The following is a 24,907-nucleotide window of genomic DNA, read 5'->3' as shown; positions in this document are numbered from 1 at the left end:
CTGAAAGACATCCCCACCCTCAGCACGAGCCCACAGAGAGGGAGCAAACTTATCTGGGTCCAGCTTGTGGCAGAAGATGGGAAAAATCAGGAATATTTATTAAAACTCTTATTCTCTATTTTATTCTCTTCCTGATAACTACTGCGCTCAGTGTGGCCAAACCACCCCATCCAACAGCTCCACCTTTGATCCATGTATCCAGAGCGGGGTGTTCCTAAAGATCTGACAGCTGCTAATCTACACCACCTTTTTCAGAATGCAGATGGACCAACAGCAGCTCCGTGAGGATGAAGTGGAGTTACTGCAGACGTCCCAGCAGAAACTTTTTGGTGCTGATTTTACTGAAACATCAACAAGCATCAGCTTTACAGGGCTAAAGAACCAAAATCTGCAGTTCCTCTAACGTCCACTAGAGGCTCCAACACTTTATAGCCTGGCTCCATGTTTGCATTATTAGGGGCGTGGCCTCTGTAGCTGACACAGGTGGCTGTAGCTGTCTGCTAGCTTCATCTGACCTGGACCTCCAGTCTGTGTTTGTGCTGTTGGAGCCTTCAAATTATAATAATGACATTATTTGACCCGTAATATGGCAGCTGCGAGGTTATTGTACTAACTGTTCAAGAAGCCTGAGCTCCAGGTGTGCTGAGTGGAATTCTAGTATTTTACTTGCATGTTACTGGGATATAACACTCCACCCTCTATGAAGCTTTATAAAGTGGGATTTGCAAACCACAGTAGGCTGTGGAGTCCAGGAAGTGATGGGTCGGTGTTTGATGCCTTCAGACATCAACAAAAAATGTCTATGAAGTTTTAGGTGTTTATAAAAAAAGTGGATCTAAAGAGTTATTTTCAGGGAGGAAAGAAATGAAAGGTTATTTTTGTCTGTCTCAGAGAATCTCTGAGAGGCGTCTCCCATCATTACAAACACAAATATGATGGAGACGGGTTTGTTTGCTGTCGCCGTGCGCACACTGCTGAGGCTGTTCAGCATTGCTAACCTGCACAAACGCAGCATATATTAAAGAGATTTCTCCTCCCTGCATGTTGGCGTGTGCTGCATGCACCGCTGTCTCAGTGTGCATGCACAGATCCAGAGTGTGGGGAGCTGAACCTGCTCTGACTGCAGCCCGTCGTCTCTTTACAGTCTCCGTTTGTCTCCCTCTTGTTGTTTGTGACACTTAAATTGGACTCTGCTGTGACAGCTTGATCTGAATTATGGCGCAGTCGCTTCACCTCCTGCCTTTACCTTGTTTATCTGTCCAGAGACCGTTTGTTTGAAGCAGGTTTGTTTCGTCCCCTCGGGCTGCTGGCTTTATATTTCACAGTGAGAATAAACTCTTTGTTCTCATTAAATAAACAACTCAAAAGTGTTTGTATTTCACAAAAAGCTTTTCATTAGTCACACCAAAGTTAGCTTCAAAGAACCAGAACCAGATTTCAGCAAATTCAAAAAACGGCATTTTTTCTACTCGGCTCTCTGCCCGTGTTACACATGAGGACACGAGTGCACCTCTCACAAACTGTTTCCCCGACAAATTTCCAAACGTCCCAGTTTTATTTTGGATGCATCCATAATTTCACTTTGCACAGGAACAAAAACCAGGAGAACGATGCTAACGGTCGTCCTTTGTGCTACGAGCTGCAGCGGTTCTCACACACGTCTCCTCACCAGTCCTGAGCATCTCTGAAGCTCCTCCAGGTTTGATGGTGTTTTCACCATCAGTGGGGCTGAAGCCCATCAGTAACCGTCACTTTGGTCTTCTGGAGGTTGTTCTTCACCACAAGACCAACGTGATGACCAAACGCACGTTTCTGGTTGTCGTGCTGGAAGGCAAAGCCATGACCCTGGCATGAGAAAGATAACCGCTGTTTGTTTATCTGAACTCTTTCATTTCTTAGACGAGCTGGAAGTTTCCCTTCTGCCACATGCGTATGTTTGAAGGTTCAGGGGGCACCGTGTGATGCCTGAATCCGAGTGCTTAAATCTAACTGGGGATGTTTAATCGCTTCCTGTAACAAACCAACAAATGAAAAGGAAATGAAAAAGTAAAAGCATCACAAAAACAACAGATTCAGCTTTGTTTAATGTACACGGAGGAAGCTAACTTTAGGTCATAATGAACTACAGTCGAATTCTGAACACTTAATACAAATGAAAAGAATCTGGTCCCATTACTGAATCACACTTCGTGCTCCACAGCTGGTGACAGAAAGTTGTTGGAGCTCAAAGCTGTTCCTGTCATGTATGGTTTGTGTCCTGAAGCTGCAAAGTCTTCAGATTTTAATGAAGCAGAGATCAACACGAGCCGCTTCGAGCACAGAGGCAAAGTCCTCTCCTTCCCTCTTAGATCACCGTGACATTGATGCAGTCGGCGCTGCTCTCGCTCTGCAGTGCAACACTAATAGAAACACATGTGAGAATGAAATTGCTTCATTTCGTGAGGGATGGGAGATAATCTGAGCACCTGCTGTATCCTTTGTTTCCTCTGCTGTTTTCTTCATTTGAGTACCTACTTGAATGTCGGTGATTTCCCTCCTGGCATCGACTCATTTCTGCAGCAGATGAAGGAGCAGTTTCAGATTCGAGCAGGTGGATTAACTCGGCGCTCCCTGCTGTGTGCACACATTTCTTTCTGCAGGGACGAGGGAAAGCTCAGAATTTTTTAACACCTTTAACATCAGCAAATAAAAGACACGCCTGGTAACCGCTGCCAGAAACGTTCAGCAGAATAATCCACCAATTCTAAGGTTAAATATTTGATAGAAACATTAAGAAGCAGCTTTTTGTGCGGGCAGTGAATCCACATTATTCAAACACGATCCAGCTCTGACCCGATGTTGCCGTGGACACGGGACCTCTGGCGGGTGCAGCGAGTCGCTCTTGTAGGTTTATACATGTGAACATTAACACTGTTCGATCGTGGCTCAGGGGGTTGGGAAGCGCATCTGTAACCGGAAGGTCGGCGGTTCGATCCCCGGGCTCTCTGTCCTGGTCGTTGTGTCCTTGGGCAAGACACTTCACCTACCGCCTACTGGTGTTGGCCAGAAGGGCCGATGGCGCGATATGGCAGCCTCGCTTCTGTCAGTCTGCCCCAGAGCAGCTGTGGCTACAACTGTAGCTGCCTCCACCAGTGTGTGAATGTGAGAGTGAATGAATAGTGGTATTGTAAAGCGCTTTGGGTGCCTTGAAAAGTGCTATATAAATGCAATCCATTATTATTATTATTATTATTATTAGAGGAACTGCAGGTTTTTCAGCTTCAGCTGCTGGAGCCCAAACTCAAAGCTGTAGGAGAGTCAGACACAAACGCCATGCGTCCACGTGAACGACTGTGGCTGAACCAACTAACTGCTCACACCATTCAAATGAAACTGGATGTCTGACACTGATGAACAAAAGTACATGTAATTGAAACTCGAGGTATCATAGCTGTCACTTGTGACACTGGATTGTATTTCAGGTAGATGTGGAAGGTCAGATTCTGTGTGGTGCCTCGGTCTCATTAAAAATGCTGTGGGTGGGGGTGGAGGGGAATATGCACAGAAGGAGAAATCGCTTCGTCTGCCGGCACTGCAAATGTCAAAGCTGTTGAAAGAGATTTAGGAGCAATTTGTCACGATGTCTGCTCCCACTGATGAGGTCAAGAGATTCAAATCAAGTGTTTCATCTGCCCGTGTGGAAAAATCATCTGTCCTGTCGCCTCTTTTAGTTTTTATACTCCTGAGATGTGAACAGCCGGAGAAGATGTGGAGAAAATGTCAGGAATCACAGGTTATAGCGGCTGGATTTATAGTAAAGTGGGAATTCTTGGTTTTGGGTTCCTGTTCTGATTCTGTATTTATTCTAATGATACGTTCCAGGTGACATATTTCACTTCCTCTCTTAACTTTATTATTATGATAGTTTTTATAACCTTTCCTGGGTTAGTCTCACGGTTCATGTAGAGGATAGCTGTACCTGCCGTGACGTTCCTCTCGCCATCTTCGTGATTGTAATCTGGATGCAATGAAACATCAAATAATAATAATGATATGCTCACTTGCTTCTGTTATCTGCAGGGTCTGAAGCCGATGGACTTCAACGGTTTAGCTGACCCGTACGTCAAACTGCACCTGCTGCCCGGAGCCTGTAAGGTGAGAGACCGTTCATAACCACAGAGGGTTGGTGTGACAGAGCGGGACGCTGGGATTGGGCAGGATGGAGGCAGACTGTGTGGACCTCAAAAGCTCCAGTTGAAAGAAGAAGAAAGTCCCACTGAGTCCCACTGAGTGTTCAGGCTGTGCCTCATGTTTCCAGCATGAGCTTGATGAGGAGCACTACAGCACTTCTCAGGAAGGGAAAGAAAAAGAGGAAACACTCAGCTGACCTCCCATCATTCCACAGTGGGTGATGGCAAAAATGACTGATGACTCATTAGTGGCAGTAACTGAAGGATGCTTGTAAGGATGCTCCAGAGTATCCTCAGGTGAAGGAGGTCATCTTAATGTTGTTATGACTGCAGATGCCTCCAGATCACTTCACTCTGTTAGAAACCTTCATGAGAAATGCTTTACTTCCTGTTTTATTTTGAAAGTATTTGTCACCGTGTGTCTCTGGTGTTTTTGCCTCTGTCTTGTTTTCCTCTGACATCTTGCTTCACCACGGCACTAATCTCTGAGATTTCATGCTTTCACTTTCATACTTTGCTACCTGCCGGCTCGTCGCCCTCTTTGTGATCGATACCACAGGGTTATACCAGTGATACCGGTGAAACATGGCGAGGGCAAGATTTGAGTGTACCGACTAATTCAACATCCCAGACTATCAGACACTACTCGTCCTTTAGATCCTGCTGTGTTTGGAGAGATGTGCACACGGAGACATCAGTGCCCTGACGAAACAGCTGAAGGGATAATAACCTTCCTGCAGATGCTACACATACTTCTGCTTATAGGGCTGTTCGATATAACCATATAGAATAGAATAGAATAGAATTCAACTTTATTGTCATTGCACATGCACAGGTACAGGGCAACGAAATGCAGTTTGCATCCATCCAGAAGTGCTTTAGTGATATAGATATATTACAATATATATTAGCAATAATATAGATATGTGAGTATATTACAGAAATGGGTCTATTATGGTATGTTATAATGTACACGGTATGAAGTATGTTGTGAATATTCTATAACTATAAGTATGTACAGGCTGTAGTGAGTACAAGCTATGTACAGGATATGAACAGGATATAAATATGAAAAACTATACAGAATATGAAATAAATAACTTTACAGAATCTGAGATATACAGTTATACAGAAATGGGAACTATGCAAGTTGTAAACAGTTGTAGGATTAAAGATTATCGAATGTACAGAATGATTATTTACACAGAGCTATACAGTAGTGCAGTTAAGATAAGTGAGGGTGTAGATAGTTTCTACAGAGGCTATATAAAGTGCTAGTGGTTGTGAGTGGTGGTTCAGTCCATGTTATTATTGTGTTTGAGGGTACAGTTGTCCATTGTGGGTGTGTGTATGTTCAGTCCATGAGTTTAACGTGGGTCAGATGTCAGGAGGCAGAGTTCAGGAGTCTGACAGCTGTGGGGAAGAAGCTGTTCCGGTACCTGGTGGTCTTAGTCCGGAGGCTCCTGTAGCGCCTCCCAGAGGGCAGGAGGGTGAAGAGTCCATGTGATGGGTGACTGGGGTCTTTGATGATTTTCCCAGCCCTTTTCAGACACCGCTTCCTGTAGATGTCTTTTATGGCAGGAAGTGGTGCTATATATCTGATGACGATATAAAAACGTCTTTCGTTGCATTTCACGCTATCGTTTGTTTTGTGGTGTCTCAAAATAAACTGTTTACATTAATATTTGTTCATGGTTCTGATGTCACTGTAGTGGCTATATTAATAAAGTTCTCTCTTCCTCTTATATTTAATATAACCACACTACAGACGGACAAGCGCCTGTTTTTATGCGTTGTCGTTAGCAACAACGACGATAACAGCATCGCGTGTCCGCTTGTTTATGTTCCACATAAACCTTTCACAATAAAGCTCAAGATCCTGTTGAGACTTTTCAAAATAAACTGAATCATGTGAAAGAGCAGATTATTTACGGATGAGAAGTAAAAAGAGCCGCCAGGTGCTAAAAAATAGACCTTAGACTCAAACATTAGAACAGCTTTTCCCCGCAGCACGCCGTGTAATAAATACAAAGAAAACGGCGCTGTTACAACTCATGTCTAAAAATGTGTCGTTTCATGCATCGGTTAAAACACTCGACTCCAGCTACACGACGCGCAGCTGGAAACACGTCAAGCAAGTCGAGCTGCCCGAGATTCACAGAATTTACAGAAAATGTTACATGTTTGTGATTTATATGGTTATCGGACGATAGATGTCTGATATCGGGATATGAGGTTTTGGTCATATCGCGCAGCCCTATCTGCTTATCTAGAACAAAGTTGCTGTTGACGTTCGACTTTGTGTTAGGGGAAGCCACACAGAGGTGCTGTAACGTAAGTAAAGATGATGACTCTGTTACAACAGTTCATCCCACACGAACATCAGCGTGAATTAAAGATTTTGTTTGGAACAGTTTCACAGTAAAGCCAAACTGGACCCTTTGAAGGACACGACAGCCTTCATCATGAAAGACGGGCTTGAGTCTAAACCACTGTGGGCAGGTTAGAAACTCCTAAAAAGAATCTTATGTGTTATAAATTGTTTTCTTTCATGTCACTAGTTTGACCAAAGTGCAAACTGTTTGCTCGGCGCTTGTTTCGTTTTCATTGCTGGATAAAGGAACAAGTGAAATTCTCTCCAGCGTGAGGATGAAGTAGCATCAGCAGAAAATGAACAGTCGACGGACGTGTTTCTACACATGAAAACGGGAACTTTGTGGGCGGAGCAAACACCTACAGAGAGGTGCGCAGCACAGCTAGTGTAACTGAACAAATAAGAGGACGAAGCATCGCCCTCTGACCTCTGTGTCACTTCCTGCTGCTTAAAATGGCCCATATGGAAAAGAAATAGTAAAAACTTATATGTGATTACTCATGAAAGTGGCCACTTTCTCATTACTTTCATACATTGTTTTAGTAAGTATCCAAAACATACAAGTTTCATTTATATAATTTTTAAGGGATCTTATATCTGTTTTCACTCTTGTATGCTTTTCATACAAGTTTCACACAAGACAGATACAAACTTTATAAGATTTATCTTTTCCATATGGGGGATGTTGTTTATTTCTCTCACACCAGATTTGGTCGAGTTGAGTTTTTGTTTTTTTTGGCAGCTTGGGTAACATCGGTGTCACTGACTCATTGTTATTTTCTCTCTGCATTTTGATGAGCCGGAGGTAAAGGTGCCACTCTGCTCGTACAGCCACAGACCGACCAGATTTATTTTTCTGCTTTTTCTTATTTCCTCTCAAATATTTGCCGTTACAACGGCGTTCACATAAAACACGGTCAGGTTCTAATAATGAAGTCAGTGTTCAGCGCATCAGTACAGTATTCACAGCGCTTCACTTCAAGCTTCAAACTCAGACATGCAGACATGCACCACTGTAGGCCCGACTGGTGGCGTGCTGTAGACGCGGTCAGAGCGGCCGTCGGGTCACACCGAGTGCGTTCTGACAAAGTGGGACGTTTTTGAACTTCCTGTGTAACAAATAACACCAAACATGTTGTTTTTGGATAAAATTCATCCTCAGCGTGAAGAAAAGTCGACCTCGTGGTCTGATTGGTCAAATCTGATTATTCAGGTTCAAAAAGTCGAGCTTAGTTATTAATAACTATTCATTTACCATTATGAACAGTTAGACTATAGAAACTGTTGGGGACACTCAGCGCTGTTGTGTCAAAGACAGGAAGTTACAGGAAGTTAGGAGGCTGGAATCACGTGACTGTTACCTTTTAATATCCATGCTTCAGAAAATCAAACTGACATCAGTTTGACAAAGTTGATCATGTTCAAAAAAGTGTCACAAGGTTTTGTTTCCCACGGAGGTTATTTTGTGTGAGAGCGCTTCACTTTGAGCAGTCAACGATGCAAAACTGCTCTAAGAATAAAAATATGCAGCTGGAAATGAGAAGAACATGATACAGTCAGCTGAAATATGTAAAGAGTGATTTTATTCTGGTTTCGTGGCCTCTGTGTTTACGTAAAGCCGCCTGTGAGCGCCTGAAATGTAGCGTCCACGGTTCAGTGGTGGTGCTGGCAGCACATTTTTGGCTTCGGCTCATTTCAGGATTTTCAGAAGCCGTTTCAAAGCCATGAAACGAAATCCTCCTCCTGACACGAGCAATGTGTAAAAATACTGAGGACGGATTGACTTTTATCCTGATGCTAGTTAAGTCTCTCGGCGGGTTTCCGGCACCTTCGCTGAAGTGATGCTTTGATTTTTGCTTTATTAATTGTGCAATCTTTGTGAACTTGAGTTTATTGCTGTGAGGAGACAGCAATGACTGTCTGGGTCCCCAAATAACATTAAAGTTTATCTCCATCTTGGCTCTGGTGTGAAAAAGAAAATCTTCTCTCTGACCTGTTTTTCCTTTCGTCCTGTTGTTGATGGGATCTTATTTTTATTTGACTTTTGTCTTGAAGCGACGCAGCCACGAATTCAGTCTTTAATGAGATTCATACCTGAGCTTAAAAAGGTTTAAACACATTTTCTGCACTGTTTGAACTTCTGTGCAGAGCTGCTGAAATGAAATGTCAAACTGTGTTAGTAATTACTAATATCTCTGTGTGTGTGTGTGTCCTTCAGGCCAATAAGCTGAAAACGAGGACGATCCGTAACTCCCTGAATCCAGTGTGGAATGAAACGCTCACTTATGTCGGCATCACAGAGGAAGACATGCACAGGAAGACGCTCAGGTCTGTGTTTATATCTGCGTGTGTGACAAACACACACTGGGGATAATTCATCACATCTCATTTCAGAGCAATTATGCTCACAGCCATTAATCAGCTGCTCTTACATCCTGACATTCAAATCAAATCAAATCACTTTTTATTGTCACATCACATGTGCAGGCACACTGGCACAGCACATGTGAGTGAAATTCTTGTGTGCGAGCTTCACAAGCAACAGAGATGTGCAAACACAACAACACAAACGAGCAAAATACAAGAATGGCCAACCTGAAACTAATAAATATATGTACAATATATAATAGTGTATGCATTTCTGGATGTGTATACTAAATATTTTCCTACGTGTGTGTGTGTGTGTGTGTGTGTGTGTATACACATTTTTACAAATTAAATAGTAAAAAAATAAAATAAAATAAAATAATAATAATAATAATAATAATAATAATAATAATAAAATATATAAAATATACAGAGTTGAATATGTGCAAAACAGTGGCATTTATATACAGTGTGGAGTGCATAATGTTGAAGTTCCAGTAGTGAAGCTGAGGTGTCTATGACGTGTTCAGCAGTCTGATGGCCTGATGGAAGAAGCTGTCTCTCAGTCTGCTGGTACGGGACCGGATGCTGCAGAACCTCCTTCCTGATGGAAGCAGTCTGAACAGTTTATGGCTGGGGTGACTGGAGTCCTTGATGATCCTCCCCGCTTTCCTCAGGCAGCGCTTCCTGTAGATGTCTTGGAGGGAGGGAAGCTCACCTCCAATTATCCGTTCAGAGCACCACACATATGAAGCTCAGTTGTCACATTTCATTAGTTTAGCTGTCGGAGCAAAAAGCTGCACCAAGATGAAATTAAATGTTGTCTTTGCTGCTTTTCGCAGCTATCAAACACTTTTTGTTGCCAATATTGTATCAAGATCCTTCCCCGACTCTCTGGCTGCCTCTAACAGTCTGATTGGACTGAATCAGTCCTTCACAGAGTCAGAGACAACAGCAAAGAGCGCACAGCGAGCTGCTGTGAATAAAGCAGTTTGTCAGAGTTATCAGATAAACAGCTGCAGCCAAAAAAGGCTTGTTGTAGTGAATGAAGCCATCGTAAAAAACTACAGTAAACATCAGAAAGACTTTTGGGTTTAAATGACAAATGAGCCTCAGCCATCTTTATTCTGGCTGATGATGGCTAACACTAAGCTAACATGGACAAATAGCAAGTTGCTCTACAAAACCACAAGCTGTGATTTGGTAAATAAGTTTTACCCCTGATGAAGGTAAAAACATGCCCCAGATTTTTAGTGGTGCATGTTGAAATAATTTACACTGCAAACAAAAACCCAGAAATTAACTCTCAGTGTCCATAATCTGATGTCGGTGTGAGGGTCCAGCTGTGTGCCAGCAGAGGTTGGACCCAAACGCAGCACTGCAGAGACAAGACATGAACTTGTGCTAAAGACCGAACACTGAGACGAATAATGGACGGGACATGACAACAAGACTGACAAACAGGAAACACTGCCGACAACACACAAGCAAAACAGTAAGGGGACGAAACCAGAGCCACTATGGAAAACTGAACTAGGAGTCACTCTGGAAACACCAGAACACAAAGCACTGGATCAGCGACCCAGGACAGCGTGTGCCTAACATTATTCATAAAATCACAGAGTGAAAACCAGTGTTGGGACTAACGTGTTATTAAGTAACGCGTTACAGTAACTACGTTATCATTGTGGTAACGAGCACGGTAACTAGTTATTATGCCAAAATCAGGAACGCGTTAGTCGTTACTGGGATTTAGATAGGGTCGTTACTCGTTACTTCGTGTGGTGGCTATCGCGGAGCTTCCACAGATTCAGTAACATTAGCAAGTGGTGGAGGCCAGCAGGTGGATGAAGGAAAAGGGACGCAGAAGGAAAAGAGACCCGAGGCGGCCGCCGGTCCGAGTGTGAACTGAACTTCAGGTAAGAAGTTATGACCTGCAGTCTCTCTGGGTCAGATATAAACCAAGTGTAGGTGGAGTTTATTTTCGTTATTCTGACTTTTTCCGTACTGCGTGCTAGCTAGCATGACGGAGTTTCTATACAGCTGGGTGGTGCTATGAAGTTAATGTTGTTGAACTTTATTTTGTTCATAAGTTATTAGAGTTGCCAACCGTCCCGTCTGGTATTCAGAGAAAATATTACGCGTTTCTTATTGAGGTGAAAAGGAACAGTTTGTCCCGTAATTCAGCTACAATGGAAAAAGACACAAAGCTGGAGTTATTCTGTGTCTTTATGCTGCACAGCTGCCTCTTCTTCTCTCATTCTCTCCCCTCCCTCTCCTGTTTCTACTTCAATCATGAAACTGATCAATGATCAGCTGATCAGCTCTCTTGTTTGTTTATCGCTCACTTTGCGCCAGAAAGAGGAAACCAGCAGATGTCGCGCTAAACAACAGCAGCACGTTTAAGCTTGATCAGCTGTTGTTAGACTTTATTTAATATTAATTTCTAGTATCAGCTGATGTTTGCTGGAGCCACAGCTGTAAAGCTGCTGGTCATGATGTTGGTTTGGATATGTGGTGAGAGGGAAACATGAAGATGAAACCAGGAGATGTCCTTACTGGATCATCAGAGCTGAACAGGTGATGGAGAAACAGGTTTACCTTTTAGGTGACATGAATGAGTTGAAGGGAAGTTATGAACTGTTTCTGAGAGACAAATAACACCAGTGTTGTATGTTCACCAGTATGATAATGATGAAGCAGTAATCTCAGTTAACGTGGTTTTATTAACCAGCACAGCAGCAGAGAACTTACATGCTTGGATTCAATAATGGAATGGCGCCTATACCACTCAAAACATACACACACCTACACGGAGGTACGGCAAGCGGATTAGGACAAAATACCAAACTAACAGCAGGTTATCTACATCCCCCTTCTTTAGTACATCCCCAACCGGACATAAAGTTTAATGCATACTGAATAATAATAATCACAGCATAAAAGGTGACGTACGCTGACCCTTAGGAACATTTAAATTTGCAACCAGATGGAAGAAATAAACATGACAAGAATATCATTTTGCTGTATAAAGTTAAATATGATTACTACTGAAAATCACCTCAAACAGAATTTAACTTGAAGCATTGACATCAGTTACTGATGGCTCAAACATCAAACCTGAAAATGTTCTGTGTTTTAACTAGTACCCAATTAATCCCTATATCTTGGATTTGGTTTGCACACACGACCAAAGCGTGTCCTGTAAACACCATCACTCTTGGAAGGTCTTGGAGAATGCAAAACATCAGAAGAGCTCTCAACATGAGTGCTGTCTTTAAACTGTTCTACATCATTGTTTTCACCCACAACCTGCAGTCCATCATAATGATGATGATCAGTGTCTTTCTGAACAGTAACAGGCTCAGACACAGGCAATATGTGTCTGCGATTTCTCCTGTAAGTGTTTCCCTCTGACTGTACCAGGTAGGATCTAGGTTCTTTACAAAGTTCCTTTACCACACCTGTGCGGTCATAACCCTGTGGGGTCTGTAACCTCACTACTTGTCCTTGGTTGAGAGGTGGAAGTGGTCGGCTGGATCTGTCATAACAGACCTTCTGAGTCAGTCTCTTGTTGAGTAGTTGGGCTTTCACTCTCTCAGATTCAAGGTGTTGTGGTTCGAGCAGTTTCGTTGTGATTGGGAGCGTAGTTCGAGTCTGTCTGGATAGAAGTCGTTCTGCAGAGGAACCCAGGTTCACATCACGTGGAACATTCCTGAGGTTCAGCAGGTTGAGAAATACATCAGTGTCATCTCTGTGTGATTTCTCCATCAGCTGTTTAGCACTGCGCACTGCTCTCTCAGCAAGCCCATTGGATTGAGGATACTCTGGACTGCTGGTGACATGTTGAAAGTCCCACTGTGAAGCGAAGTCTTTGAAACGCTGGCTTGTAAACTGCCTGCCATTGTCTGAGATCAGAGTGTGTGGAGCACCATGAACTGAGAAGTGTCTTTTCAGCTTTTTGATGACTGTCGCTGATGTCAAATCCTTTAGCAGGTCAATCTCAAACCAGCCTGAGTATGAGTCGACTACTACTAAATAGTGCTGACAGTGCCACTCAAAGATATCTGTAGCCACAGTTGACCAAGGAAGCTCTGGAACTTCACGCAGATGAAGGGGCTCTTTTTGTTGATGAGGTTTAGTGCTGTTACACACCGAGCAGGAAGTAACTGTTTGTTCAATATCTCTTGACATGAACGGCCAGAAGACGATCCCCCGTGCTCTCCGCTTGGTAGCTTCTACGCCGGGATGTCCTCTGTGCATGATGGTGATGTAGTCTCCTTGCAGTGATTTTGGGATCACAGCTTTGGAACCTTTAAGAATGATGCCATCATCCACAATCAGCTCATCCCTGAAAGGAAAATATGGATGAACTGCTGTGGGAAGGTTGTGGAGTCGTTGTGGCCAACCATGTTTGATGAACGAGCTGAGCGCTTGCAGTGTCTCATCCTCAGCTGTGTCCTTTAAGTTCCTCCAGGCGTGAAGAAGAGATGCAGCTCACCGTCATGACATCAAAGTTGTCCTCTTCTTCAGGCTGCTGGAAAGTGGAGCTGTTGGGAGCACGAGACAGTGTGTCAGCCAGATACATGTGTTTTCCACATTTATATGTGAGGGTGATGTTGTATTTTTGGAGCCTTAACAACATCCTCTGTAATCTGGCTGGTGCAGCGTGAATAGGTTTCTTTAGTATGGTGACCAGTGGCTGATGGTCTGTTTCTACGACCACAGGCTTGCCATATATGTAGTCATGAAACTTTGTACATGCGAAAACAACAGCCAGCAGCTCCTTTTCTATCTGAGCATATCTGGTTTCAGTGTCTGTCAGAGTACGTGAAGCATATGCCACAGGTCGCCCTTCCTGTAAGCAAGCTGCACCAAGACCATACTGTGATGCATCGCACGTTAGTGTCACAGGTTTGCTGACATCATAATATGACAGAACAGGTGGATTAGACATGTGCTCTTTAAGTGCTTTGAACGCAGTCTGATGCTGTGTGTCCCACATCCACTCGCTGTCCTTGTGTGTGAGCTGTCGCAGAGGAGCTGACAGATGGCTGAAGTTTGGAATGAATTTTCCAAGATAATTGACCATCCCCAGGAACCTCTGCAGGGCTTGGACATCTGTTGGAACTGGCATCTCTCTGATTGCGGCTGTTTTGGAAGGGTCTGCTTTAAGCCCCTCGCTTGTGAAAATGTGTCCGACATAACTGACCTGATTCAGCCGGAATTTGCACTTTAATGGGTTTAGTCGCAGGTTTACTTCTCTGGCACGATCAAGGACTTTTCTCAGGTTGTCGTCATGTTCTTTCATGGTTCTTCCGCCGATGAGTATATCATCAACAATGATGGCACATGGATACCCAGCGAATATCTGCTCCATGGCTCTCTGAAACACCTCGCTGGCAGCGTTAAGACCAAAAGGCATTCTGAGGAACCTGTAACGACCAAAGCAAGTGCTGAAGGTGGTTAGCATGGATGATTTTTGATCCAATGACACCTGCCAAAAAGAGTTCTTAGCATCCAAAACAGAGAACACAGTAGCGTTTGACATTATTGCAGCCACTTCTTCTACTGTGCGCATGGGATGGTGTGGTCTTTTCAGAGCAGTGTTTAAATCTCGAGGATTTATGCATATCCTGATTTCATCTTTGCCCTTCTTGTTGGTGGCTACCATGGAAGACACCCAGTCCGTCGGCTCTGAGACGGGAGTAATGACGCCTAATTTCTCCATCCTGACCAGCTCTGCCTTGACCCTGTCTTTCATGGCCAAAGGGATGCGATGTGCTGGGCGAACAACTGGTTTCACATCTGGGTTCAGTGTCATGCGATAGGTGACTGGCAACCTCCCAAGCTCATCAGAAAATAAGTCGCTGTATTCTGTGATAAGCTGTTGTGACAGGTCATCTGCAGACATGCTCAATTGGTGGACGTCATTGCTGAATGATACAAGTCCCATTTCTCTGCATGCACATAGTCCAAGTATTGGCTGAACATCTTCATTAATAACAAAGAATGATAGCACATGTGGCTGCCCATGCAGAAAACACTGCAGCTTAATTACACCTGAGGTTTGAATCTTGCTGCCTCCAAATGCTACTAGGTTAACGGACTTGGGGTGTGCTTTCATTTGTTTATCTGCTCTTATAATGTTAACCGTTTTCTTGGGAAGCACATTACATTTAGCACCTGTGTCCACCTTCATTTCAACAGGAATCCCATTAATCTGCACGGTGACAAAAACTTCCTCTTTGTGTTCCACATGCACATCAGTCGCATGGATTGCATATTGCAGATTTACACCATCAACGTAGAATGTGTCGTCTCCGCTGTCATCAGCTTGGTCTGGTTCCACATGATGAACTGACTTTCTGTGTCTTGCTACGTTTTGGGTAGGCTGAACAGCTCTGCACCGTTTCTTAAAGTGATTCCACTTTTTGCATGCATGACACTGCTGCCCAAAAGCTGGACATTTGCTCTTTTTTGCAGCATGAGCACCCCCACAGTTAGTACAGTTAGTGACATGCTGTGTTTCAGACCTGTCTCCTTGTATTTTCTTTTTATCTCCTCTGTGCTTTCTCGTAAATGTGGGCTGGAGCACATCAACATTTGATGCAGATTGTTGAGGAAAAGCAAGTGTTTTATTATGCTCTTCAGTCATTTCATGAATCTGGCAGACAGATATGGCTTTTGCTAGCGTTAAATCACTATCACGCAGTAGCACTTTCCTTAAATTGTCATTGTTGATGCCACAAACTAGTCTGTCTCTTATTAGTTCTTCACTCAGATCACCAAATCTGCAGCTTTTTGCTTTAATCCGTAAATCACTTACATAGGATTCAACAGTCTCGCCAGTCCTCTGATTGCACGTGTTGAACTTGTGTCTTTCCATCGTGACATTGGTTTGAGGGCTGCACGTTTCTCTGAATTTCCTTTTGAGGCACTCAGGATCCTCCTTCGATTCTGCAGGAATGAGGACTCGTCCTCCATCGCCGGGCTCTCTCACTTCTGGCGCGTAAACAAAAGACCGCTCCCGTTCTATAGCTTCGGGACCTGCTAAGTTGAGCAATATGTAGGCTTGTGTGCGCGCTGGCTTGTCAGAGTGTGCCGCCGCTATAAAAATGTCATACTCTTGCTCAAAAATGCGCCAATTTTCAGCAACATTACCATCGAAAACAAGCGGGTCGGGCCTCCTGAATCCTTCCGCCATGTTGTCTGCAGTCCGGATACAAAAAAACGCACCCACAAAATAGACTTGAGACGGGGAAAAAAAAAAAACACCGTCAACTACGAAGTACGTGTTCCGTCGCTTCTGACACCATGTTGTATGTTCACCAGTATGATAATGATGAAGCAGTAATCTCAGTTAACGTGGTTTTATTAACCAGCACAGCAGCAGAGAACTTACATGCTTGGATTCAATAACGGAATGGCGCCTATACCACTCAAAACATACACACCTACACGGAGGTACGGCAAGCGGATTAGGACAAAATACCAAACTAACAGCAGGTTATCTACAACCAGGATCCTTTTTTATGTAGCTGACAGCTGGTAACTGTGCAGGGGCGGGTCTAGCAAAGTGTTGCCAGGGGGCCATGTAGGGCATTAACAGGGAGAGGGGGGCACAAAGAAATACTTTTCTTTCTTATTCTCATTTAAAATGTCTGGCTGTTATTAAATAATTATCTGAATCTTACAACAAACGATTGATAGATTGATGCATATATACCACCAGAACAGTGTACATCACTGTCACAACAGTGTTTATTTTCATTCAAAGGCTTTATGATTTTTCCTATAATGGTGGGCCGGTCTCTAGTCAAAATGTCCGGGCCAATTTTCTGTCCCAGTCCAGCCCTGTATGCAGCTCATCTGCAGTCTGCTGTTACCTACATCTTCCTATTCAGAAGGCAGAATTTCAGAGTTCTGAGTACAATCGAAAGCACCACGACTGCAGTTTTTGTGTTGGATGTAAAAGGCGCACATGACGCTGTGACGTAGGCTAGAATCATGGCAGCAGTCAATGACGGTCCAGGCGTGGGATTTCTCTCGTGGAAATATGCACATTATCTTTTCCTTTCTGTTGGTAGGTGGCACAGTGCACTGTGGCAAGTAAGCAAGCTAGAAGACTGCAAAGTTATGGAAGCAACACATTAACAAGAGAAGTCTGAGTAAAACCAAAGTTACTTTCCCTAGTAACTAGTTACTTTGAAAGTAACGAGTAACTTGAAGTAACTGAGTTACTTTTGAGAGAAGTAACTAGTAATGTAACTAAGTTACTATTTTAAAGTAACTTACCCAACACTGGTGAAAACTACCATCAAGTAAATAAAAGAGCAATGACAAAGATTCAGACCATACTGAGACTCCCCACTTGCCTGACAGGGCCGTGCAGAGAGGTTTAAAGGGGCGGGTGCTCAAAGTTAAAAAGGGGCACATTGAACCAGGCTGAATAACAACAACACACATTCATCAAGAATCTAATATGGGAAGGGCAGGGCTGTGTTGATCTGAGACTGTAGACATTAAAAAGTCCACAGGAGAGATGGTAGCAGATTAAACAAGTGTCATGAGATAATAACAAAATGCAAAGATTGGTGACAGCGCTTGGAACCATAAGGACACAAAAAACTGTGAGAAATAAATTAGGCTCTGCCTGTGAATCACTCTTTGCTTCTCTTCTTCCTTCCATCCCATCATTTCATATATCACTCTCCACTTGCTGTCTATCTGAGAACAAGGCACAACTTGCTATTGCAATAAACTATAATCTAATTGTCCACACCTAACAACTCCAGCACTTAATCTAAAATAAAATGATGACAGAAAAATGTTATAGCCCTGCCTTTAGTAGCCTCACACAGCTCCTGCTGTTTCCTCCTCATGTCCTTACCAGGCATGTCTGGACAATGTTATATCATGAGTAATAATTTAAAAAAATCTATATACATAAAACACACACATGCACACACAGTGACACTTTAGACCTTCTTCCGAATACTGTATATACTATGGGCATCACGGTGCTGATCCAGAATCCTTACATTATTATTCATTACTAGAGCTACAATAATAAAGCAAAGAGGAGGGGGGAGTAATAAATATGAAATAATGTATTTATGATGATTCCATTTGTTTCACTATCCACTCTGTGCAGGGCAAAGCTTATTACATGTTTAAACTGTAGAGATACAATCATTTTACTGCTGTAACATCCAACTTTTGTCTTATTTAAAATATAAATCTAATATAATCTGCTTCTTAATGTATGTTCTTTAAAATACAGCTTGTGTTTTTTAATATATTATAATTATAATAATTATTATGTGGACATGCGTATTAGATCGTTTTTTAGTGAAATATAATCCCTCCAGAAAGGCAGGAAACTTACTTTAAAACGAAATATGTTCCCTAAAACGGTGACAGAGCTACAGACCCATGACAGCCTTACACAGGTAGCCAGCAGCTGTGACCAGCACTACCTGTGCAGTTAATAAAAGGACAGGTAATGTTTGTCGCGCTGTTGCACACACAGCACGCTCGTTTGTTTCAGTTCGTCAGTCCAACGTGTACGTAATAAGCTGATACTCCTGGGTGCTACACACTACAGTGTACGCTGTACACCTACTTACTGGGTTTGTCGCATCAGTCTGTGTCTCTGAGTTAACTTGTGTTTCTCCTGCAGCTCCGGACCGCTAAAAATGCGCGTGCTCTTTGTGAGCTCGTTCCCGGCTCGTAACCAGCGCGTTCTGCCGTCGAGGGCGATCATTGGTTAAATGTGATCATGTGACTGATGCAAGCCAGATCCTTTTATTTAGCAAAACTGTGATTAATAGTTAAATATTATTGTTGAGGGGCACAGAAAGGACTCCGCACACACACACATAAAAAGTAATAATAATTTTTTTTTAAAAGGTTACCTCAACAAAAGGGCACTTTGGGCACCCATCAGGAAAGGGGCGGGTGCTCAAGCCCCTCTAGCCCCCCCCCCCTGCACGTGCCTGTTGCCTGATCACGGACATCAGAATATCTGTGGCTTCTTATTTAAACTTGTTGTGAGTCCCTGCAGTTAGAAAGTCCTCGGTCATGGTTCATGAGAGAAACAACCACACGACTGAGTGAAAACCTAACCCTGACCAGGCTGTCATTCACTGCAGCAGTCACAGTTAGAAGCTGTGGTTTGTAGGGCTGAAACATGTTTAAACACATTATCACAGGGTGTCACAGGGTGTCACAGGGTGTCACAGTGGCAGCAGTAATAAATAGTCTGTCTGGGTCCAACGATGCAGCACTGTCTGTACTGATTCTCTGATACTGTGCTGGTCTGAAGAAGAAGTTACTGTTTCCACAGCAGCATACAGAATAAAATAGTATAATTCACAAAATCAACACTGTTAATAGTAAAGTGAAAGACTAATAATGCAGTAGTGCAAATTTTTATGTATAGCAGTGATAAAAATCAGACTCATGCTGAACTGTGCAGACGATGTAGCGTGCACTGAGATTGTGCAAGAGAGAAAGAGTGGTAGTGCAAGCGGCATTAATAAAAATATATAGAGTGTAAACCTGAAGAGACAGCAGCATGAAGGGCGATCCAGAAATGTGTGGAGTCTGTCCTGACAGGAGTGTTCACCTGCAGAGAGAACAGCATCATCTCCTGCAGCGTTCCTCAGGTGGGTTCTCCACGATGGGTTCTCCACGATGGACAGCAGTGTGTTCAGTCCTGACCCTCACTGACTGACTGACCAATGATTGAATCGTTCCAGCCTTGACCCTGCTGGCACCTCTGGCGACTGGTAGAAGATCTCCAACATGTTGGTGCACATCACTGAAGGATCTGAGCTGAACGTAGAAGCAGAATACAGCGTGCTCTGCCCTCCAGGCTGTTGGCAACATGCGTGACGTACAGAACATATGACAGAGGCAACAGCTCCTTTCAACGTGATCGTCCTGCTGCTTTTTCATTTGACTTCAGAGTGCAGCATAATCAGAAGTGTCCTGTGGAGAATTGTGGCGTGGTCTTCTAAATGATGGAGCCCCCCTGTACTGATAAACGTGTGTTTGCAGCACAGCGGGACGGTGAACGCAGCGGGAAGCCTTCGATTACGGAGCTCGGGAGCAAACGTGTGGAAAACACCGAAGCAAAGCTGTGAATGAACCTGTGAGGGAAACACGAGCTGGCGTCTCACGGTTCCTCCTGAAGCAGTGACCTCCTTGTCCTGGCTCCTTAACGGGATCCTCCACTCCAAAACTTTTCATCATCAAACACTCTGCTTCCTTCTTTACAAAGAAAGCTGTGATCTGCTTGGATTTAAAGGGATTTGGGATAATAAATTCTGGCTGACACAAGTTTTATTCTTTAGAGGTCAAACTTTGCTGTCTTGTTGCTTCGGGAGCTTTAACTTTTCCTTAAGTCATCAGTCTCTGGCTTTAAGCTTCTGACATGCATCCGTGATTTGAAGCTGCATAAATAAAAGAGACTTATATTATATTTCATCCCATGGAGGTCCAGTACAGCCATGAAAGCAGACTGAACAGAGAGACGTTATCTGGTAATTGCAGCCTCAGGTGATTATCGGTCATTTCTGTCTGCAGCTCGGCTGTTCGGGGCCATTACCCGCTGCTTTTGTAGCCTTTCATTTCTTTACAATTTGAAGACTGAATCCGCAGAATTAGCTTTTAATCGTTTCATCTGAGCCGTCACTGAAGTATAAAAACATGAAGACTCTCAGTGCTCTGATTTCTAAATGAGTTTGCACATCAGATGTAACGATACAGATGATATCGTTGGATCTGATGTGCAGCGTATGACTCTTCTGTCTCTGCTCCTCGCTCACAGCCTGAAAACCTCTGAAATCCAAATGAAAAAGTAGGCCGAGCAACAGCAGCCCAGTAAGTGCGGCGTTTCTTTGGCCTCCCATGCACAGGAGTTGTTTGACTCTTTTCAGTTTGGCCCACGCCAAAACCATAAGTGTCAAACCTTGGCTGGATTAAAGAGCTGAACATTGATGAAAACAGCTGAGATCTGGGTTTGATCTCAGCGCTGCGACAACGTTTTTCGAAGGTTGGGGGAAAAGTTGAAACTGTGTGTCATTCAAATACTCTCCTCACTATGCTGTAAAAGTCAGATGATGACACTTCTCACTTTTCAAAACTTGAAAAACGTCTAAGAATCCGTTGTATTAATGTCCTTACTTCCTAAAACAGTCTCGGTTATAAAACTTCACATTTTAACAAACAGGTTTTTGCTTTCTGAACAAAAACACCTGTTTGGAAAACAAGCTTAATTAAAGAGTCGGGGCTTAAAAACACAGCCTCTCACCCCGTCAGCTCAGGCATTGTGTAACCACACAGATGTGTACCTTTCGTGGACTCACTACATCACGGATTAATCTGTGGTTATACAGCAGTTTCTACTCTACGGGATCAGTCAAATAAAACGCGCCTCATTCACATAAGGTTTTTTCTACACCTAAATACTTTCTGTCTGACAGTCACACTCTGATGAACACAACAGAGCAAATTGGGGTTCAGTATCTCACAAAAGGAGACAAAAAAGAAGGAAAGAAAAATACTAATGATAGCATCAACACTCCTATTAGAGTGATTAGTAACTAATAATAAGCCCATCCTGTCATGGATCGCTGTGTGGCAGGCAGGAGGAGGACCCAAAATGCAAAACTCACAGACACGGGGATGAACTCAAAAATTACAGCTTTAATGCTGGAGAGGCAGAACGTAGGAAATACAAAACTAAACTGGGAAAACTAAATACAAAGCTCGCCAAGAAACACAGGGAGGAACACACACAACATGAGGGAGAACGCGACACAGAACTGAGGGAGACGCAGACATAAATACACAGAGGGTTAACGAGGGAAGTGGGAGCACACGGGGAACACAGCTGACACTGATAATAATCACGGGACATGGCAGGAGTCAACACAACACTGACGGTAGAGGTGAAACAGGAAGTACAGAGGTTCAGACAGGAGGAGAGAGAGCACGGGGAGAACACCAACATAACGGGCAGGGGAGACACGGAATAAACACGAAAGGGGACGAGGGCTCATGAATACACAGAGGGGCACACAGGGGGTGAGAGTCACAAAGGGAAAGCACTCAGGGAACAACACAACAGGGCAACTCAGGAAACAGAACCTAAACAGGGAACAAAATACAAACATACAAGAAAACTAAGAACACTGGGCCAACATGGCCCAGGACCATGACACATCCGGTCTGTGTGTCTGACGTCATTAACTGTTTCCGGGTCCAAACTCTGCTGCATCACTGAGCTACAAACTGCACTTTCATCTGTAATACAATGATAGCGTGGCTGCTTTACCAGGTTTAACATCCAGACAATGAAAACAGAATTTATTAAATTTGATGTGCTACGTGATCGCTAGCGACACAGCTATGTTAGCATAAACACTGAAGCTGGAGGATGATGCTAACTTTCTTCCACTCGATAAAAGTCAACGTGATGGTTCCTGATGGTTAGTAGTGATGGTAAATTTGATTCTTTTTACTGTGTGAGTGAGTGATTCGTTCGCTCTATGATTCAGCACAGGAGGGAAGGGGGTGAGTAGCTCAAATGTGCTGTTAGCATGTTAGCAGAGCGATGCTACTGTGAACCGAGGAGCTATTTTCTTGATGTGAGCTTCTACTCACGTTTTTTTCTTCCAGTTCAGAGCAGAAATTTTTTTGTTAAGATACTGGATGTTGTGTTTTTCTCCATAATTTTAATTATAAGCTAGATACATTGCTGCTAACAGCAACAGGGATGAGTCAGTGAGTCAGTTGGGCTTGTGAATCATGATTCATGAGTCAGTAAAGTGATTCTCGAGTACTGAACGATTCGTTCATGATTCGAGCATCACTAATGGTTAGAGACAAATGTAATCGCACGGCAGGATGCTGTAAACGGACCAAACTTCAGTCAGAACAACTGAGATAATCCATCCACAACATGAGGTTAGTCATTAATATACTGCTGCAGGGCTGCAGTTCCACTATCCTTGCTATCTCTTTAAAAGAAGCTAAAGCCAATCTTAACAGCTGTGGTCTTATATATTAAACAATTCCTTATTTCTTCGTCTAGTTTCTTTTTAAAAAACAGTCTATATTTTCACTTTCTTTACAAATCTTATGAAAAATCCCCTTTTTCTAAAACTGTTCTCACAGCTTCTGTGGACTTCGCCTCATTAAGCTGCTGTTTAGAGGTCAGAGCACAGCTTAGGTTCGTGGTCTGGGTCAGAGTTCACGACTTCATTATGTTCAGATAAAGATGTCTCGATTTCTCAGTATTAGCTCTGCAGGCTTCTGACCTTTGAACCGATTTGATCCCCAGAAGCTGGCAATCTCAGACAGATTCAGGCTGTAAATAAAAATAAAAGCCTTGCTAAGGAGAGGTCAGTCACCCAAACACACAGGCTCAGTGTCGACGCGCTCCACGCTGTGAATTTCAGTTTTTATAAATATATCTGGTGGGCAGCAGCTTGGCGACACGCTCGGCTCACAGCATTCGCGGTCTCGATTTTTCCCGTCAGCATTCCCACATTGTTTGCATCCACATTTAAAATGCCGTTTGTATTAAGGTTTAATCCGAAGCTGTGCCGACGCCGTCTGTCGTCCGTCTCCAACACGACGTTTGATCTGATGCAGTTTGATGAAAAGCAGAAACGTGTGTGTGCGCGTGTGTGTGTGTGTGTGTGTGTGTTTATGTGCATGTGTGTGTCTGTGCGTGTGTGTGTGTGTGTGTTTATGTGTGTGTGTCTGTGTGTGTGTGTGTGTGTGTGTTTATGTGTGTGTGTCTGTGTGTGTGTGTGTGTGTTTATGTGTGTGTGTCTGTGTGCGTGTGTGTGTGTGTGTTTATGTGTGTGTGTCTGTGTGTGTGTGTGTGTGTTTATGTGTGTGTGTGTTTATGTGTCTGTGTGTGTGTGTGTGTGTGTGTGTTTACACACTGTCAGAACAAGAAGATGTAAACAGGTGAAACTCCAGCAGGGCGGATGAAGCCGTTCCTGCCTCTGGTCTCAGCACAAACCAACACTGCTCTCCTGTCTCCTCTCATGTTTCCTCTTACATTTCCTTAAACCTCTCGTTCCCTCTGTTTTCCATCCTGTCTCGTTCCCTCTTGTATTCCTACTCCTCTCTGCCTCTCTTTGTCCTCTGCTGTTCCATTTCTTCTCTTCTCACTTCCTTATTTTACTTTTCTCTCCTGTGTTTCCTGTCGCCTTTGCTGTCGCTGCAGTTTCTCTTCTCCTGTGTCCTCTTCCTCTCTGGTCGTTTCCACGTCTCCTCATCTTTCTCCATCGTTTTTTTCTTTGATGTCTCCCCTGATGATGTTTCATTCACTGTCTGATTCGCATCATTTAGGCTACTGTCTACTTATCATTTCCCCTGTCACTTCCTGTTTCAGTGTTTTCCCCTTTCTTTCCTCTCCAGTCTCATTTCCATTTGCTTCCTGATTATTTCTCTTTTTTTGTTATGTTTCCTCTCCCATTTCCTTCCCAATGTCCTTTTCTTTTTCATGTTTGCTTATCCCATTTCCTGTTTCCTATAGTGTTTCCTCTGCTATTTCTGCCTCTGTATCCTCTCCCATCTCCTGCTCTTTCCTTCATTACTTCCTCTTGTTTCCTGTTTCCTTTCTTGTCTGGTATGAACTAACCTCAGCAGGGCTCGATGTTAGAGCCGGCATCTTTCCCTCACTGTGTGCTAAATGTAAATGAACTGGACGAAGGCCTGCTGACGCTCAGCCTCGACACCACCCGACAGGCTCTGGAGGTGATTTCTGAATCACTGTCAGAAATCCCAGAGGAAGCGCGGGAATAATGATATTCTGAACTAGTTCCAGTCTAACGTTGAGCCCGAGGAGGTCGACTCTCCCTCTGCCTCCTGCTCGTGTCCAGATTTCTCCCACTGAATAAAGTATGAGATGCAAACACGGCCACGCGGCGGAAACTGAAACGCTCTAAAGATGATCATTAATCTC

The 24,907-nt window shown here is 43.5% G+C and overlaps 1 protein-coding gene across 1 annotated transcript in view; it reads left to right on the top strand.

Annotated features, from left to right (window-relative positions):
- The window catches only part of doc2a (double C2-like domains, alpha), an 82,227-nt gene that overhangs the window by 32,323 nt on the left and 24,997 nt on the right, over nt 1–24,907 (top strand). Inside the window, exons 4-5 of the mRNA XM_080905677.1 lie at nt 4,060–4,134; nt 8,762–8,871. Coding sequence (XP_080761803.1) covers nt 4,060–4,134; nt 8,762–8,871 — 185 coding nt within the window. The remainder of the gene's footprint in view (nt 1–4,059; nt 4,135–8,761; nt 8,872–24,907) is intronic.

This window comes from Rhamphochromis sp. 'chilingali' (genome assembly GCF_963969265.1).
Source record: "Rhamphochromis sp. 'chilingali' genome assembly, chromosome: 15".
NCBI lineage: Eukaryota > Metazoa > Chordata > Actinopteri > Cichliformes > Cichlidae > Rhamphochromis > Rhamphochromis sp. 'chilingali'.
This window is presented reverse-complemented; position numbering and strand designations above follow the sequence as displayed.